The sequence below is a fragment of the Taudactylus pleione genome, unplaced genomic scaffold (assembly GCF_031769625.1).
Source record: "Taudactylus pleione unplaced genomic scaffold, aTauple2 ptg000377l, whole genome shotgun sequence".
Lineage (NCBI taxonomy): Eukaryota > Metazoa > Chordata > Amphibia > Anura > Myobatrachidae > Taudactylus > Taudactylus pleione.
This window is the reverse complement of record NW_028284778.1, coordinates 4,240,131-4,260,393: the sequence shown is the minus strand read 5'-3', so window position 1 is coordinate 4,260,393 and position 20,263 is coordinate 4,240,131. Positions and strand designations below refer to the sequence as shown.

The following is a 20,263-nucleotide window of genomic DNA, read 5'->3' as shown; positions in this document are numbered from 1 at the left end:
CACTTTCCTCACAGATTAGCACTTTCCTCACAGACAGCTCTTTACTCACAGACTTTTTCTCTTCCCTTCTGTTCTTTTGTTCCCCACCTTTTTGTACCTTGTCCTTTTCCCTCCATTCCCATCAGGCCCCCTCTTTTCGCCCCCCTCTTTGATCATGCCCCATCCACGCCGCAATGCCTCCCCGCCGTTTGGTTGGTGCTCACACCGTCGGCCGCTTCCCCATCCGGCCTCCGGACATGGCTGGCGAGGGGTGCGGCGGCCGGGCTTGGCACCCCCTGCCCGCTCAGCTCTCCAGCCCTAAGCGGAGCAGCGCGCCAGTCTTCCCCGGATGCTAGCCCTGCCCCTCTCACAGCGGTGGCCATTTTAGATGCTGAGGAGGTTTTAACCTCCTCAGATTCCCCCCTCCCGGCCTAATGGACTGGAGGCTTGGAGGATTTTTGCTGCGCCCAGTGCGCAGGCCTCCCCTGGGAGCCAAACTGGCAGCATATTAAGCCCCATGCAGCCTCCACCCATCCTGTGTTTCACTTCCCTGGGCCATTTTTACAGCAGACTAGAGCATCCCCTTCTGGGAGCGCTTGGCCCAGATAAATTGCGCCAATATTGCCCCCCCACCTGCCGCAGCTAATATGCTGGCAGGGCCGCAGGTTTGTAATTACGGGCCTAGCCCCACCCCCAATCCTGCTTTTTGTTTCGCCCCTTATTTCTATCCGGAAGCTTACCAGCAGCCATTCCCAAACCCATCCCACTTCCGGGGATGTCGTGGCAGATGAGCGTTTGTCTTCGTGTCAAAGTCTTCGTGTCAAAGCGCGGTGGGTGCACCGTACAACGAGGGACAAGCCTCCACTTCCAAGGACGCTCCTTTGATTCCATTGGCATCTGGAGCAGGTGAGATGCGCGCAAGCTTATGAAATACTTTGTGCCCATTGCTCAAACACGGCAATGTTGAGGTGTTAGGTCCAAGATCAGGGAGCGAATACAAAAAGGTCGATATATCGACATGTTCACAATCACACATGAAACTAAGAAGGCGCTAGACGCAGCGAAGAGGGGGGGTGGCAGCCGAGGAGGAGCTATCAGAATTGGCTTACTGGTATGTATGTGTTTGCTGCATGCTACATTGAGACTCGCCCGGCTGGATATATGAATGTGCTAAAGTACTTACATTTAGTACAGGGCATGCAGGTGTCAGCTAGGCTTGATGTTTGGAGGCAGTATGATGAGCTTTTTAGGAAAAAGTAGGATGGCCAGAAAGTTTTTAGTTTTGGGTTTAAGGATGTGGAGGTGTGGCTGGAAGTTACGCAGCAGGCCCGAACAACTCTTGAACCTACTGTTGGGCATAAACACCCTTTTCCAGCCTGCCCAGGATTTAATACCAGAGGAAAAGGGAAGTGCTACGCGTTAATAATGCCCAGTGTAACAGAGGGACTAGCTGCCGCTACCAGCACGTCTGCATGCTTGGTGGGGGAGGTTACCCAGCAAAGGACTGCAGTCGTGTCGGGGGTCATGCAGCAGGAAAAAGGGATCAGCGTGTGGGGGCTAAGTAGAGCTGTCTCTCCAATTAAGGTGGAAGTGTTAGAGCGTGGGTTTTAGGTTACCGTTGGTTCGTCCAGATCTAGTTGTAGCTAAAAGGAATTTGAAGTCAGCTAGGGAATTTTCAGAGGTCATGCCCCTTTTACCTCACCACGAGTGAAGGATCTTTGCATTTATCCGCTGGGTGTGGTACCAAAGAAGGAACAAGGAAAGTGCAGGTTGATACAACACCTTTCTTACCCGGAAGGAGGGTCAGTAAATGACGCCTTAGATCCAGTCGATTGTAGTATCACCTTCCAGTCAATTGAGGATGCACTTAGTTTTGTGCAGGATTTTGGGAATGGGGCTTTGTTAGCAAAAAATTGATAGTGAATCGGCTTGCAGTTGCCCCCTTTACATCCTGAGTCATTTAGGTACATGGGTTTTCGGATAGGTGTTTCATTTTACGTATATAAGTGTTGGTTGTTCTATTTCTTGTTCCTTTTTTAAGTGTTTTAGCTCTTTTTTTTTACAGTGGTGTCTCCAAGCGGGTAGAGGCCAGTTAGGCGTCACTCATTATCTTGACGACTTTCTTTTGGTAGGATAGTGCAGTCTGTAGCGAGCTGCTGTTTTCGGCTCAAGCGCTTTTTAAGTCAATGTGGGTTCCCATTGCGCACAAAAAGGCGGAGGGGCTTGTTACTAAGTTGGCTTACCTAGGTATTGAAATTTACACTGATTTGGGTTTGTGTAGGCTCATCTGTGAAAAGTACGCAAGATTAGCGAGTTGTTAGCGATTTTGTGTCCGTTAAGAAAATATATTTGAAGCAGCTGCAGTCCCTACTATGACTCAATTCTGCTTGTCGCGTCATTCGCAGGCTGGAGCGAGCCTCCACAGGCGTCAAAAAAGCTCACCATATTATCTGCCTTTCACCGATATATGAAGGAGGATTTTAAGGTATGGTTGAGTTTCCTACAGGAATTTCATGGGGTTTGTGTTTGGCTCACTTCGTCTGTGGCTAATTACGAACTTCAATTGTTCACAGACGCATTGGGGGCTTTGGGTTTAGGAGCATTTTTTGAGGGTGAATGGTGCACAGAGGCTTGGCCCGATTTGTGGCATTCGAAGTGTTTGACTCGTAACTTACTGCTGTTGGAACTATTTCCAATTGTGGTAGCAGTTGGGCTGTGAGGCTTAGCAATTGGAAAATCATATTTTGGTGCGACAACTTGGGGGTGGTTCAAGCTATTAACAATCAGAGGTTGGTCAGCCCCCAAGTGCTACGGCTAATTAGACATTTAATTTTTGTCTGTATGCTTAGGAATATTAATTTTACAGCTAAGCATGTCCAGGGTGTTGAGAATGAGGTTGCGGATGCGTTGTCTCGTTTCCAATGGGATAGGATTAGGTTATTGGCCCCGTCAGCCGGGATTCATGGTTTGCTTTGTCCTGATTCTGTATGGCAGATTATGAATCCGGCATTGAAGGACTCACTCTGAGAGCACTTGCTCCAGGTACGTGGAGGTCCTATGCCGCAGCGTGGGATGAATGGCGGGTTTTTCTGGCAAAGACAGAAGCCAGTAAGGATCCGCATGTCAGTATGTCTGAGCTTGTATGGCACGGGTGAATGGTTTGACTGATCCTACCAAGTAATCTATTATTTCTAAAGCGCTGAGGGGTTGGGTGAGGGATCAAGCGGCTTCATGAGCAGGCGTCTTTGGGTGATTCGTGTACGCCAAAAGATGTGGGTATGTTGAGAGATTTAGTTTTGGAAATAAGGCATAAGTAAGGGTGATTTTGAAGTGGCTTTGTTCAGTTTGTCCTTTGCGCTGGCATTTTTCGGTGCTTTACAGGTTGGGGAGTTAGTAGCAGCAGATAAAAAAACAGCCAACACAGGGTTGCTAATGGGTAATGTTGTAGTTAAGGCTAATTTAAATTTGATCAAAAACAGATCAGATGGGTGGGGGCATTGTATTTCTGTCCCCTCGCATCTGGAGCCGAGCATCTGCCCAGTAACGCTAGCTAACAGGTATAATCAGCAGCGTCTAAATGGGGGGGGGCTCATGGCTTATTCATGAAGATCTCCCAAGTTCCAGTATCTAAGTTCCAGTTTGTTTGCAAGTGTGTTCAATAGATGCCTGATAGCTTTGGACGTGTTGATTGAAGAGTACGGCACCCATTCATTTAGGATTGGGGCAACAAATTGTGCAGCAGCGTCAGGTTCTTTCGCGGAGGCAACCAAGCACTTAGGTAGATGGAAGTCTTCAGCTTACAAGAGATATATATATATATATAAGGGGCAATAAATTGCAGAAGTAATGGCGCTCCAGGCGAGTTTGTTTTTTGGGAAACCCAGTACCTTATGCTACCCGCCACTAGGGGGGATTGGAGTTCTTTTCACTTTTGCCCTCAAATCAGCATAAGAGGTTTTGTGTCGTTCACCTCCATCTGGGTAACCCAAACAACTCAATTTCCCTCCTTTTTTCCTGTTTGAGTTTGTATTATTATATTCTGTTAATGCTTAGGTATACAATTTTTTCCCATCACATGTTTTTTGAGGAGAGATTGCCAGGTGTGGACTGTTGGTCATTCTTTTGTGTACTGGGCTAAGGCATAGCTGTGCTACCTTAGCCCCTTTTAAGGTTCCCCTCCTTTGGATTGAGAGGTTTTAAGTGGAGAGGCTTTTTGGACCTTCTTTGGCAGTCTGAAAGCAAAGTGGGGGACCCCTGACTGTTTAGTAGTGCACTTAGGTGGTAATGACCTTGGCGCTTGTAAGGGAGTGGAACTGATACTTATAAGTTTATAACGGAATGCTGGCCACAGGTTAAGATTTGTTGGTCTGAAATAATTCTGAGGAGGTTCTGGAGTGGCACTCAGGGTGGGGCAGTCCTAAACAGAGTTAGAAGGAAGCGAGCGCTGCGGTGTCTAAGTTTGTGATGGTTTTAGATGGGCATTTTATCAAGCACCCTCATCTTCCCTATGTGGAGGCGCATTTATATAGGCCAGATGGAGTGCACCTCACCGAAGGAGGTTTGGAGTTTTTTGTCTCGGATATCTTTGCTTCTTTGGAATAGTTTGGAGGGGCTAGGTGTTCTTTTGTGGTGGTACGTGGCCATGTTGTCCACGTCGTTGGCGGAAAGCAGTGCTCCTCGGCGGCTCAATTTTGTGCAGCAGAGCTTGGCTAGCATTCCCCCTTTGAGAGAGGTGAGTCGGTTACTACTTTAGGGGGGAACCAGGTCTTCATCCTAGGGAGGGACCAGCACTGTGCCAGTTAAGGGGAGGTGGTACTACCCTGGATAGCTTGCGCACGGGGCAGAAAACTCCACCCCAATTTTGGTAAAGCGAATAATTATTATGAGCTGTAGACCGAGGTAGCACTGCTTTTGCGCCACCAGGACTAATTCATTCAATTATATTCCGATCTAAATAAATTTGGCTGTGACCTCTTTTTTCCAATTCTATACAGTTGTCTGTGTCTTATTTATTAGTTAAGTTAAGCTTAAGAGTAGTGTTTAAAATAATAAAACTATGGGTGACTTAAAATATTCGAATGCTTAATAAGCTTGAGAAGATATAAGCACACTGTTTTTTATTTGTTACAGTACTAGTTAGAGCTGGTTTTGTTGTTAGTTTATAATTGGTAGAGGTCAGTTGCCGATCATTATTGGTTAGCCTATTAGCTGCCCTGTCGAGGCGGGGTTTAGCAGTGGTATATTAGGGCTGGAGGAGGAGTCAACTGCCTCTTTCCAGTTTGTGATCCCACCCACCCGGCATATTGAGGAATTAATTTGTACCAATATTTATTCATTGTGAGAAATTGGTTTGTACCAATATTTATTCATTGTGAGAAATGGGTTTGTACCTATATTTATTGAAATTGGTTTGCACCAATATTTATTCAGTGTGAGCATTTGGTTTGTACCAATATGTATCATTGTGAGAATTGGTTTGTACCAATATTTATTGAAATTGGTTTGTACCAAGACGTATTCGTTGGAGTATATTATGTTCTTTTCTCCAGCAGGTGAGGCGCAGCAGGCGGAAAGCAGTGCTCCTCGGCGGCTCAATTTAGCGCAGCAGAGCTTGGCTAGCATTCCCTTTTTGAGAGAGGCGAGTCGGTTACTACTTTAGGGGGGAACCAGGTCTTCATCCTAGGGAGGGACCAGCACTGTGCCAGTTAAGGGGAGGTGGTACTACCCAGGATAGCTTGCGCGCGGGGCGGAAAACACCCCATTTTTGGTAAAGCGAATAATTATTATGAGCTGTAGACCGAGGTAACACTGCTTTTGCGCCACCAGGACTAATTAATTAAATTCTATTCTAAATTTGGCTGTGACCTCTTTTTTTTAATTCTATACAGTTGTCTGTGTCTTATTTATTACTTAAGTTAAGCTTAAGAGTAGTGTTTAAAATAATAAAACTATGGGTGACTTAAATGTTTTTCTATTTTTATTGTTTAATTATATATAATAATAATTTATATTATTTATTTGTTATTCTGTTGACAACATCGCAGTCTGTAATCAAACATATGAAGAATATAGAATCATTCTCTTGAGGGAAAATAAGCTAATCAATTCCAATAGCTCCCAGATGAGATATAGGCTATAAATAGAGAACACCTGGATAAAGTACAGCTAATAACAGAATCACCTAAAATATTTTAACAACTCACAAATAACATAATTCCAAAACGTGGAATGTCGTGATGATACACAATTGGTAACACTATCCTCTCTCAAACATTAGCCCAATTGATAAAAGTGACTTCAATAAATATATATAATATAATATAAAAAAATTAAGATGCAAAGAGATAAGGAAACACCAAAATAATCATAATCTGAAGAAGACAAGTGAAGGTCTTAGTTGCCTCCGGGATAAGAAATAGGCTTTTTAGTCTATTGGAGGGGAATGTTATCTTAAAACACATATAAGATTGAATAATCCATTCCCTTTTACACTTATAACTAGTTGAATGAACTCCTAAAATATCTCCATAACGTTATTCTGTTCCCACCACAACCTACTTTACTAAGTACAGTAACTTACTGCATCTAATTCTATATTAAGGTCAAACTTTAAATTTATTTCCAGAACAGCTACAGGTCACAAGGGAACTTTGCTCTCATTAATGAGCCAGGTACATACCTTAGTGTGGGACACATAGAAAGTGCTTTCAATACAACTTTCTGAGCCTTTGGTCCTATTGTGTAGTGCTCAAAAGTGACATTATGTTTTCTTGTACTTCTCTCCAAGCAGTAGGCTGCAGCACGCAAATCAATGTTCTTCTGGTCACCATAATAAGAATTTACTTTCATATTAAGAAAGTAAGACATCATTTTCTCCACATAGTCCTCATCCTGTGTTTCATACAGGCAGCGTAGTTTTGTATTATGGTACTGTGATTTACTTGTCTTTAGCCATTCCCCCAAAATCATTTTGCTAAAGGCAATGGTACTACCAATGGTTTCCTGAGTCTCTTGAATTTGTTTCTCACTTGTGAGGCCAAATAGGAATCGTACAGTTAAAGTTAGATGTGGCTGCCGTCCTAATGCCTTCAGTAAGCCTTTCACTTTTCTCATCTGTGAGTTGTCCTTCTTGCTCACGGCTTTCTCATCCAGGACATAGTAGAGAGCAGCAAAGAACTCCTGCACACTCAGATGGATGAAGCTGTAGCAGGTGTGGGTCTCAATGTCCCTGTGAAAGACGTTCTCATTCAGAAACACAGACTCCAGCTCTGACATAGAGAGTCCATGTCTATTGAGATCTGTTTCTTCAAATAGTATTCTCTGACCCCAAACTCCCTCAATGGCCAAAGCACACAGCTTCTTTATACATGTGCTTATAGGCTGGGCAGTGTCCCTTCCATGATAATTTATTAAACCCTTTAGGTACAACAGGTAAATGGATGTGGACGTTTTGCAATCAATCGCAGATAATCCCCCTTTTAGTAATGGTTTCATTACAGTACATACAATCCAGCAAGTTATAGGGACAGCACACATAGTGAACAGAGTGTCATTGTCTTTAATTGAACTAAGAACCAGGTCTGCTTGTTCTTTGCTTTCAAAGAAATGATAGAAATATTCCTCACGCTGATTCCCTGTAAACCCCAGAATTTCCACACATCGGGGATATCTAACAAGCTGCTTCAGCTTCTCCAATGACAATGGCCTTGTGGTGATGATTAGGGAGCTTCGCCTGAGAAGTTTTTTCTTAAACAAACTATACAGAAGGATTTCTTTGGAGATCTCCTGAAATGGATCAATACAAAGTTTCGTATCATTAATTGATGACAATTTTAATTCATCAAAACCATCAACAATAAAAAGTATTTCTTCAGAGGCACGGAAGATTGACTGCAACAAATCAGATGGTTCTGACAGTTCACAAAACTTTGATAAATATCCAGCCAGGCTTATCTCATAGGTGATGGTGTTGACTTCTCTACAACTAATGCAAAATACAAATTTAAAATGGTCTTTATACAGATTCCCAGAGGCCCAGTCCAGCATGATCTTCTGTGATGTCATAGTCTTCCCTATCCCGGCAGGTCCCTGTAACACCACAATCTTGGGGATAGTTCCATCTTTATCAGGATCAAACAGAGCCTGTATAGTGGTTGGGGAATATTCATCTGATGATCTGTCTGCCATAATCTGTAGATGCCTCTGGCCTAAAGCTGTTATTTCATGATGTCTCTGCTCTTCATCCCGATAATTTTTGATCAGTAAAAGACTGATGAATCTTTTCTCCAGACTGACAGTTTCCCCTAATCTTGCGTTTCTATCTTCCATAAGACGGTATCTCTCTCTCATGTCATCCACATACTGTATTCTGCAGTCTGTATAGGAAATAAAAGTACATATTAGTGATAAATACTTTGACAATTTGTATACTGTAAATATTTTTAGCTAATGAGACAACAAATCTAGTAAAACAGCACCACCTTAATTCTATAAGAAAAGTCAATAAGACATGTAACATCGGACACTGTGGTGTAAAAGAAAATGTACATTTGTCACACTCACATACATAAAATGGGGTTCACATGTATTTTCATCAGTGATGTAGTAGTGGGTCACATGCAACCAGTGATGTATGATGTAGTAATGGGTCACATGCAACCAGTGATAGATGATGTAGTAGGGGATCACATGTAACCAGTGATAGATGATGTAGTAGGGGGTCACATGTAACCAGTGATAGATGATGTAGTAGGGGGTCACATGTAACCAGTGATAGATGATGTAGTAATGGATCGCATGTAACCAGTGATAGATGATATAGTAATGGATCACATGTAACTAGTGATATATGATGTAGTAATGGGTCACATGTAACCAGTGATAGATGATGTAGTAATGGGTCACATGTAACCAGTTATAGATAATGTAGTAGGGGATCACATGTAACCAGTGATAGATGATGTAGCAGGGGGTCACATGTAACCAGTGATAGATGATATAGTAGTGGGTCACATGTAACCAGTGATAGATGATATAGTAGTGGGTCACATTTAACCAGTGATAGATGATGTAGTAGTGGGTCACATTTAACCAGTGATAGATGATGTAGTAGTGGGTCACATGTAACCAGTGATAGATGATGTAATAATGGGTCACATGTAACCAGTGATAGATGATGTAGTAGGGGATCACATGTAACCAGTGATAGATGATGTAGTAGGGGGTCACATGTAACCAGTGATAGATGATGTAGTAATGGATTGCATGTAACCAGTGATAGATGATATAGTAATGGATCACATGTAACTAGTGATAGATGATGTAGTAATGGGTCACATGTAACCAGTGATAGATGATGTAGTAATGGGTCACATGTAACCAGTTATAGATAATGTAGTAGGGGATCACATTTAACCAGTGATAGATGATGTAGTAGGGGGTCACATGTAACCAGTGATAGATGATGTAGTAATGGGTCACATGTAACCAGTGATAGATGATGTAGTAGGGGGTCACATATAACCAGTGATAGAAGATGTAGTGGGGGGGTCACATGTAACCAGTGATATATTATGTAGTAGGGGGGTCACATGTAACCAGTGATAGATGATGTAGTAATGGGTCACATGTAACCAGTGATAGATGATGTAGTAGGGGGGGTCACATGTAACCAGTGATAGATGATGTAGTAGGGGGTCACATGTAACCAGTGATAGATGATGTAGTAGGGGGTCACATATAACCAGTGATAGAAGATGTAGTGGGGGGGTCACATGTAACCAGTGATATATTATGTAGTAATGGGTCACATGTAACCAGTGATAGATGATGTAGTAGGGGGGGTCACATGTAACCAGTGATAGATGATGTAGTAGGGGGTCACATATAACCAGTGATAGGAGATGTAGTGGGGGGGTCACATGTAACCAGTGATATATTATGTAGTAGGGGGGTCACATGTAACCAGTGATAGATGATGTAGTAATGGGTCACATGTAACCAGTGATAGATGATGTAGTAGAGGGGGTCACATGTAACCAGTGATATATTATGTAGTAGGGGGGTCACATGTAACCAGTGATAGAGGATGTAGTAGTGGGTCACATGTAACCAGTGATAGAGGATGTAGTAGTGGGTCACATGTAACCTGTGATAGATGATGTAGTAGTGGGGTCACATGTAACCAGTGATAGATGATGTAGTAGTGGGGGTCACATGTAACCAGTGATAGATGATGTAGTAGTGGGGGTCACATGTAACCAGTGATAGATGATGTAGTAGGGGGTCACATGTAACCAGTGATAGATGATGTAGTAGGGGGTTCACATGAAACCAGTGATAGATAATGTATTACAGATGTGTCCACATACATCTTTCCTCCATGTGCTACAAATCCCGATAAACATAACATGTGAGTGACGTATTTACACTGTACTAAATAGCTGGAGATGCTAATTGATTTAATTATATAAACTTTATATTGAAAGTTGCCAGTGACACTTGTCTGACCCCTCATGGAGGGGAATATGGTGCAGCCTGACCTGGCTGGATTGAGAAACAATAGAGGCACGCCCCAGGGGCAGGTCATTATGGCCGCTACAGAGGGGAAACCCTGCTCCCTCTGACCTTTCAAAGGGGGCCAGTGGAGAGAGCGGCACGTGCGGTCAGCGGGAAGGAGCCCCGCATGCGACCGCTACTATAAAGAGACACCCACGGGGGCTGCTTGGAGAGTGTGTGTGAGGGAAGCCTGAGGTGACGGGACCCAAAGAGGAGTGCTGTACTTATCGGAGTACAGTGACTGGATCCGCGGCGGCTGTGGAGCAGACCGCCAAGGCTGAGACTCACAGGAAGCTGACCGGACGCTGTAGAGAGGAAGCAGCATCAGCGGGACCGCCCAGAGACCTGCCCATCTGAAGTGACTGACAGCCAGGAGGCGGGGAAGAGGAGGCACCACTGATCGTAGTACTGAAATAGGAGCTGAGAACAGGTCTATCAGCTGTATTTACACACCACCTTCATATAGCACATTGCAGCCTAAACCGTGAGCAAACTTCCCCTGCCACCTAGTGATATTTGTTTTCTGCAGGTTAATGTAGAAACTCACCTCCTCATCCTAATTGCTAATTATTAAGTAAACAGCTCCCGCAGGAGTAACAGAAATTTAAAAGATCCACAACTATAACGAGCGGCCATGATGATGGTCCTGATGGTCAAGACCATCGCGACCATCAGGCTTGCGACGAGATCCTTGTGGTAGGGTCTCGTTGACAGCAAGCCCTGGAGTGCTTTTGGCTCTATCAGAGCCAAAATCACTCCCACTGACATCACTTGTGATGTCAGTGGGGCCGGCCCCAGACGGTAGGCGTTCCCATGTCAGAGAAAAAAAGGACACTTAGGTTACAGAGACGATGTCAGTAAAGGAGAACGTATGCACCCATTCATTGGTCGCAAGGGACTGTATTATTAACGTTGCATATTAAAGATCAAAATTGGAAAAGGTTCAGCGTACTAAGCTGGGAACCGTGAGACAAGTTGGGATTTCACACTGAGGCTAGGCAGCGTCAGTTACCTTCCGAGTCAGTCAGCATCAGGGACAGCAACTCCCTTCCTATAGGAAAGATCAGGCCCGGGCTTGCTACATACAAGCATCAGTATCAGTAACAGCATCTGAGGTAGTGCCACCTATATACTTTCCATCAGGAATCAGGGGAAAAGAGTGACAAAGCAGCCATTATATCAAAGTTCAAATGTGCACCAACGCAAGTGGTTTGGCCAGATTTGGGGGATATTGGGAGAGCCTTAGGCTGTTTATTGCATGTAAGACTAAGGAAACACTGACTGGGTTCAGAACCAATAATTGAGTTAGGGTATTACATTTGTCGCTAACATTTGAAGAAGTGTTCCAGGTTAATAAAATTCCTGCAGGAACAGGGGCCCTGATTCAGAGCCGGACGCTCTGACAGAGCGCTCGCTCTGAATCAGGGCCGTCCTTGCTAATTTTAGAGCGGCCTCCTGGCCACTCATATAGCCGTGGGTGACCACCCACAGCTATAGCGAGCGGCCAGGAAGATGGTTGCGATGGTCAAGACCATCGAGACCATCGGGCTTGCGACGAGACCCTTGTGGTAGGGTCTCGTTGCCGCAAGCCCTGGAGTGCTTTCGGCTCTAACAGAGCCGAAAGCACTCCCATTGACATCACTTGTGATGTCAGTGGGGCCGGCCCCAGATGGTAGGCGTTCCCATGGGAACGCCTTTGTCTGGCCAGCCACGACCCCAGCATGCCCACCAAAGGGAACGTGCTGTAACTCGCCATCGACAGCACGCCCCCTTTGTAGCGAGACCCGGAGCAACGGTTTGGCCATCGCTATCCGGGTCTCGCGCATGCGCACGTCGGAGCCGGCTCCGTTGTGCGCATGCACACTTGGCCAACATCAATCCGCTTGCGAGCGCTCGCGAGCGGGCCTGACTCAGGCCCAGAGTGTGGTTATTGTGTTCTAACCTGTGCAATGTACTGTAATGTGCCCTGTTAACATGTTGTTTCTTGTGTAAAACTGTTTGTTTTGGTGAAGTTTGTGAAATTGTGAATAACTTCACATTGTTATTCAACCGGGAGCCTGTGATTTAAGCAACTGAATCGGAACAGTTGAAAGGTTAAGAAAGCAGGTGGATCTGGTAAGAACACTTCACTCCAACACCACGCTTTGAACAGTACACCCTTATAGGGGTGTTACATTAACGTAGCATTTCACATGGAGATACACAGCAGTCTCCTCTCTGGTCTTCTCCCGGTGACAAAAGATAGGAAAGTATGCATTATAAACCATGTTGGCTTTTCTTGTTGACTTGAGGCCCTGTTGTTCCAGATTTGCTGCCTCATTCATTTACCCTTGGGACTACTTTGGGAACCCATCAGTCCCATCCTGGTAGCAAAGGACTGATAGAGGATTTTGTTATTGTATGAACCAACTTTGATTAACGCTGGTCTATCTAAGGGCCCTATTTATCATGCAGCGCACCTCAGGTGCGGATGTGATCAAGTCGCCAGAATTCGCAATGCGATATTTGAATACGTTGCAAGGATGTATCAAATATTTCATGCAGGGACAGAGCTTGCCAGAAAGCTCTGTTCCTGTGAATCCTCTCCGCACACTTCTCAGGGATTTTTGAAAACAAAATACCCATTAACAGTGTCTGCTCATGCACCACCGGCTACACCGCCTCCCCCCACTGCTGCTGCCCGGTGATCAGTGCTCCAGTGAGGTCCTCTGGGGACTACAGTCAGCTGCCAGCATCTCAGTTTACAGCATAAAACAACTGACTCACCAAAAACACCCATCACTAGTCCCTGGGTGCAGGAAAGTGTTATTTATTTTTTTTATTCTCGTATTCTTATAGTGATCAGCTTGTAGTCTATTTAGGCACACAATGCTGATCAAAGGTGCCAGCTCCGCTCTGCATATCAGAGCAGAGCAGGAGTCAATGAAAGGTTGGAAAGCCCTAAAAACACCATCTCATAGTGGCATTATCATCACATGCCCCCCCCCTTATTATTTTACAATTGAAGCTTTGTAAAGCTGAGCAGATCACATTCACCATTAGATTTATGGGAAATGTGATCTGCTTACTAAAACATTTTTATAATTAGGGCTTGTAGGAGAATTTTGCAAATGCCCCTACAATTACCCCTTAGTTCATTTAGATGAAACTAAAATAATGTGAAAGTGTAAAAAACACCTGTTTTCACATTATTTTGGTAAAAATAACATTTATACATACAGTAGGGCCCTAAGTATCTCATGTATAGCTAATTGTCTGGCTCAATCAATTCAGATCATGATATCAATCTGAATTTTGCATAAGAAAATAGGTCTGTACTTATTTCTACACATAAATATTATATGGACTTCGATTAATTGACTATTTATCATCAGTATATATTTTACTAAGATATTGATGTAAGCTAACAACATCTCTTTATTCCTTCTATTAAATTATAAAATATATATTAAATACATCAGGAATTAAAGTATTTTATTATACTGTGTTGTATCAGATAGACAGAAGTGTAATACTTGTGTGGTATAAGGATAACTAAGATTTATAAAGAAATATAATGTTGTGTGTTCTACGAGAATAAGAGAACCTTGAGAAATTCAGCTATGGGGACACCCGGCTACTGATCAGTATGAGGAAAATAATAAGAAAATTACTTTCACTTTTAAAGAAGATATATAGATAGAAACTTCCTTTTATTACTTTGACTACATAAATGCATATGTGAGTACGATTAAAAGGCAATAACTGATGTTATAACGAAAAAAATATACTTTACTAAGATATATTAACAACATGAGAATATTAAGGTAGTTATGTTTTAATAAAAGAATAGATATTAAGAAATGGGAAAATGTAGAAATAATATAAGATATCTAAGTTCTAGAAAAGTTATTAAAAAACACATAACACTATAGAGCATATTTAATGATTAGGTGCAAAAATAGCAAAACCCCCGCACCTATGAGGTTATTCCCAAAAGTGTGGGATTTTTGCTATTTAATTAGGTGCTCTGTAGTGTTATTACGTGTTTATACTTAATACTATCCATTCCTTCTTTAAGCGTTAACCTAAGTAATACTTGAAGTCAGAACCTTATCGCACAAACAGGCTCTGTAAAGGCTCGCCCATCCAGTGCGAGTGTGTGACCCAGTGACTCCCTGTCACATGTGTGACCCCAATCATATGTGTGTGTGACCACCCTGTTATGTGTGACCCCATCCTGTGTTTGTGAGCATGTGTGACCCCAGTGTGCTGTGCAATCACTTTCCTCTCCCTGATTGGCTTCTCTGGTGCAGCAGCCAGCCGCAGCCAGTCCGGGCAGTGAGAAGCAGCAGCAGCCAGACGCAGCCAGTCCGGGCAGTGAGAAGCAGCAGCAGCCAGCCGCAGCCAGTCCGGGCAGTGAGAAGCAGCAGCAGCCAGCCGCAGCCAGTCCGGGCAGTGAGAAGCAGCAGCAGCCGAGCACAGCAGAAACCGGAGCCACCTGAACAGGTGCGTAATCATGCCTTTTTTCATGCACCGCAGGATTTTCAATGCTAATAACCCAGTTTGCATTTTTTTTTTTTATATTGGACTTTGCATGTATTGGGAGCGCGTATACCCATGGTGATCTGTAATTGGTTGCGAGATCCCCGTGATTTTTTTCAGTCAAAACTTGAGGACAATTGAATATGTTAATATAAAGTTTTAGACAGCAGAGTGTGAGCCATGAGTGAGAGAATAAGGTTTATTATAAATGTTTTCATTTTGACAAATAGGGATCTTATCACAGCAGAGATAATTTAAAATATAATACTAATATGCAACACAGATTAAGACACTCGAGTGCTTGCATAAGCGGGAGAGAATATAAGCACCTGTTTTTTTATGGGAGCAAAACGGATGGGGATTGGTTGATGTGTTTTAGTTGCAGATTGGTTTGCCGTGTTGTCAGGAAGTAGTTTAGCCAATAGATAGTTCTTGGTAGGCGGGGTATGTTAGGTGGTATATATTGGCTGGTAGAGGAGGGATCTTCCTCTTTCCAGTTTGTAATCACAGGCAGGCTAAGTACTCAGTGTCTCACTGATTTATCTAGTACAACATTGTTTGTCTTTCTGATCCCTGGGTATATTGCAAGTGTATCCTGGTATCCCTATTTCTATCCATTCCTTGCACCCCCCCCATTCACCTGTCACACCATTTGTGCATCAGCCCTCTCCATCAGGCCCGCCATTTCCATCGCTATGCCCCGTCCCCACCGCAACGCACCACCACCCCGCCGCCTCATGGAGGCCTCTCGCCCACTTACCACAGTGGCGGCTGCTTCTGCGCGCCGCGACTCCCGCTTTGATGCCCTACGTGCTCCTGCTCCAGCTTGGCATGCTGCGAGTGTTGCCGGGTCTGCAGCGGGACCAGCCCCCTCACTTTCCACCTTGCAGGCCTGGTTGTCCCGTGGGGCCACTAGCGTCGTGGGCACACCTGGCCCCGCTTCGCAGGTTGCATCCCCACGGGGCAGATCATGCTCAGCTCCGGCGCCTGGCCCGCACCTGTCCTCGCAGCCGCCATTTTGGATTTTCCCAGGATCCAAGGTGCCTTTGTTTCTCCTGCCCCTGTGTCCACAGCTGCCATTTTAGACCCAACCAGGACTCCAGGAGCCGGGGGTTTGCCCTCCACATTGAGGGATTTGTCTGCAGCATCTCCACTGCAGGGCCCGAGCATGTGGCTGTCACCTTCCCCGCTTGGTCATCGTCTGCGCAGTTCCCCGGCGCGAAGCAGGACTGGGTGGCGGTCGGTGATTCCGGAGGGTGTAGCATCACCTATGCCTAATTTTATAATGCCCGCTCCCCCACTGCTTGCCTTACCGCAAAATAGTTTGGGCTGGTCACCCTATTTCACAGGCATGCCGCAGCAGCAGCTTGGCTTTCCCATCATGATCTTTTTACAGCAGCAGCACATGTTTGCCCCTCCCCCTGCTCCATACATGGCGCAGGCGCATTTGCACCAATTGCAGCAGCCTTCTGGTTTTCACTGTGCCCCACCTCAGTTGGCGCAGCATTCATTGGGCATTTCGGTTGGCTCGCAGCAGGCATTCCAGCCCCCTCTCCCGATGATGCCCCCTCCAGTTCCACCACCTCCCCCTCCACCAGTGGGGCCAGTTCCCCCCTCTGCCCCATCCGCATTTATGGTTTCATCTAACACTGTGGCGCAGGAGGCTAACGTGCCTGTTTCAAGTTCGCAGGTTTCAGCCATGGTTACGACCGCATCGGGTTCGGAGGTGCCCAGCAGTGAACCAGCAGAATTGAAACCAGTAAATCAAGCCTGGCAGGCTCGCTGCGCAGCGGGGGACAGCATTCGGTTTCCTAAGAGCCTTCGGTGGGGCCTTCTATATCAGGAGCAGGTGAGCATGAGGTTACTGTTCCCAGCAGCGCTAAGCGTTCTTCAAGTTCTGATTATTCTACCGATTCGTCCAGCTCTTCAGGGAAACCTCGGAAGCTTATGCGTTATTTTGCTCAGCAGATTAGAGGAAAAGGTAAAAGTCGGGAAAAATCGGGTAGAGGGAAAAGTAGCTCTTTACCTGATGCTACAGGGGACATGGTACATTGCGCAAATACAGCTATATTGCGCAGCATAAGGTCTAAAGTTCGGGATAAAATTAGCAGGGGTAAATTCGTAGATTTATTTGCCATAACGCATGGTGCAAAAAAGGCCTTAGATGCGGCTAAGTCCAGTGGACCAGTAGCAGAGGAAAATAGGAGGAGTTATGCCAATTGGCTGAAAGGCATGTACTGTACGTGTTCGCAGCTTGTTATGCGGAAACCCGCTCTGGGGAGTATGTGAACATATTGAAGTATATGCATATGATTCATAGCATGTATATATCCACTAGGGACAATGTTTGGCGTCAGTAGGACGAGGTGTTTAGGAAGAAACAGGATGGGCAGAAAGTGTTGTCTTTAGGTTTTAAAGATGTGGAGGTGTGGCTGGAAGTCATGCAGCAAGGGAAGGTTGTCACTGAGGGGTCAGTTAACCGTAAGCAGCCTTTTCAGGCCAGGCCGGGCTTTAATGGGCCCGCTAGGGGACGAGGTTACGCCTTCAACAATGCCCAATGTCATAGGGGTGCCAGTTGTAAATACAAGCATGTCTGCATGTCATGTGGGGGAGGCCATCCTGCGAAAGATTGCAGTTGTCCCAGCGGTCAGGCAGCGGGTCGAGGGGAGCAAAAAGGATCTGGTAAACATAGCTAGATCTCCTTTTAATAGGGCTGTTTTGGAAGGTTGGTTAGGGTGCTATCCTCTGAAGGATGAGGCGGCCTTTTTGTTACAGGGTTTTTTACAAGGTTTTCAGTTGCCTCTGGTTCGACCAGTTTTGGTTATTGCTAGGGGTAGTCTTAAATCGGCTAGGGACTTTCCGGAGGTGGTGTTGGCTAAAATTAATGAGGAAATAGAGTTAGGGTGCATGGTGGGTCCTTTCCAATTCCCACCTCTTGACGGTCTCTGTGTGTCACCATTGGGGCTGGTACCAAAAAAGGAGCTGGGTAAGCTCCGGTTAATACAGCACCTGTCTTACCTGGAAGGGGGATCGGTAAACGACGCACTCAATACTTCAGATTGTTCTGTCAGTTATCAATCTTTCGAGGATGCCCTGAGTATTGTACAGGAATTTGGGAGGGGGGCGTTAATAGCCAAGGTGGATGTGGAGTCAGCCTTTCGGCTGCTTCCCTTTCATCCTGATTCTTTTCGTTACTTGGGCTTTAAAGTAGGTGGCCAATATTCTGTGGACAAATGTCTGGCGATGGGTTGTTCCATATCTTGTTCCTTTTTTGAATGAACGCCTGCCAATTGGGGACGGCCCTACTGACATCACGAGTGATGTCAGTGGTGAGCTTCTGGGTCTATTAGAGCTGGAAGCTCACTGGGGCTTGCGATGGACGAGACACTACCACAAGGGTCTCGTCACAAGCCCGATGGTCGCGACCATCACATAGCCGCTCGCAAAAGCTGTGGGTGGTCACCCACAGCTTAGCGAGCGGCCAGGAGGCCGGCTCCAAAAAAAAAAAATGCCCTGATTCAGAGCGAGCGCTCTGAAAGAGCGTCCGGCTCTGAATCAGGGCCTCTGTCCCTTCATATCAGGATCTCAGTATTTGTCCAGTGACCTTAATAGGGAGTTTCCTGTTGCAGCGTCCAAAAGGGAGTGTGCAGTGGTTGGTTCATGAGGATCTATCCCCTTTATCTCATTTCCAATTTACTAGCATTTTTAGGAAATGTTTGGTTGCACTGGTTTTGCCGCTAGAGCACTATGGGACACATTCTTTTCGTATAGGGGCAGCGGCATATGCAGCGGTTTCAGGAGCTTCTATTGCAGAAATAAATCGATTAGGTCGTTGGCGATCTTCTGCTTATAAGGCATATATTAGGGGGGGAAGTTGCATAGCACCTAGTGCTCCTTGCGAGTTGCTTTTTGGGAAACCCAATGCCTTAAGCTTCCCGCCATATAACGCGGGAGAGTGAAGTACTTTTCAATATTACCCTCACAATTAATGTAAATATATAAGAGGTTTTGTGTTTTTCAGCTTCATTTGGGTCACCCAAACAGCCTGTTACCCCTTCCTTGGCTAGTTATGTAGTTATGTTTACTTCCTTACACAATACTAATGTTTAGATATTTTCTTTTTGCAGGTATTCTTGGGGGATCTTGTCGGGTGTGGTTTATTGTCCACTCTTATATTTTTTGGGCCAGCAGGCATTTTTTGGCTGCTCGGGTACCGTTTGAGGCTCGATGGATTAGGGTGAGAGGTATGCGGTGGAATGCTTTGTTAGATCTGCTATGGCAGTCTGAGCAGAAGTGGGGGACCCCGGTTTGTTTAGTGATCCATTTAGGGGGGAATGACCTGGGAACTTGTAAGGGCATTGAGTTAATAAATGCTATCCGGAGGGATTTTACAGGTCATTGCAGATCTCTGGCCACAAGTCTTGTTGGTCTGGTCAGAGATGATACCACGTAGGCTTTGGAGGGGTGAGCAAAGTGGAGCTGCTTTGGACAGTTTCAGAAGGAAGCTTAATGCAGTGGTTTCTCGATTTGTGTTGAGTATTGGTGGGTGTGTTATTAAGCACCCTCGCATTCGTTTTGAGGAGGTGGAATTTTATTTTCCGGATGGCGTGCATATGACTGGCGAAGGCCTGGAGCTATTCGTCATGGCTCTTACCTCATTTCATTAGGCGGAGGGGTTGGGTTAGCTTCTTGTGGCGGTACTTGGTCTTTGACCTGTACGTGGCGGAAGGCTGTGCTCCTCCGCAGCTATAATTTTGCATAACAGGGCTTGATTAGCATTTCCCCTATGGGAACGGCGAGTCGGTCACTACCTTACAGGGGGGGACAAGGTCACCATCTCATGGAGGGATCAGTACTGGGCCATGTAGGGGGAACTGGTTCTACCCAAATTGGTTATGCACAGGGGGTTGGATTTCCACCCCCAGCGGTTATTTAATAATGTATTCATAGAGCTATGGCCGAGGGCACTGCCTTTCACCACCATTGCTAATCAATAATTAATAATTCAATTCGATTAATAAATTTGGCTGAGACCTCCCTTTTTGCAAACTTATTCACTTGTACGTGTCATTATTTTATCTGGTTTAGAAAGGTGAATAGTGATTAACAAACAGTTAGGCGTGTCTGTTTCATTATTCTATTTACTCAAGTAAGTGAAGTGTGAATAATAAAACCTATAGGTGGCTTATTTGGATTATATTGT

At 45.1% G+C, this 20,263-nt stretch overlaps 1 protein-coding gene across 1 annotated transcript in view; it reads right to left on the bottom strand.

Annotated features, from left to right (window-relative positions):
• LOC148508053 (NACHT, LRR and PYD domains-containing protein 3-like) overlaps positions 1 to 20,263 on the bottom strand; it is a 108,449-nt gene that overhangs the window by 68,740 nt on the left and 19,446 nt on the right. Inside the window, exon 5 of the mRNA XM_088445168.1 lies at positions 6,659 to 8,354. Within this exon, the coding sequence (XP_088301294.1) occupies positions 6,659 to 8,354 (1,696 nt within the window). The remainder of the gene's footprint in view (positions 1 to 6,658; positions 8,355 to 20,263) is intronic.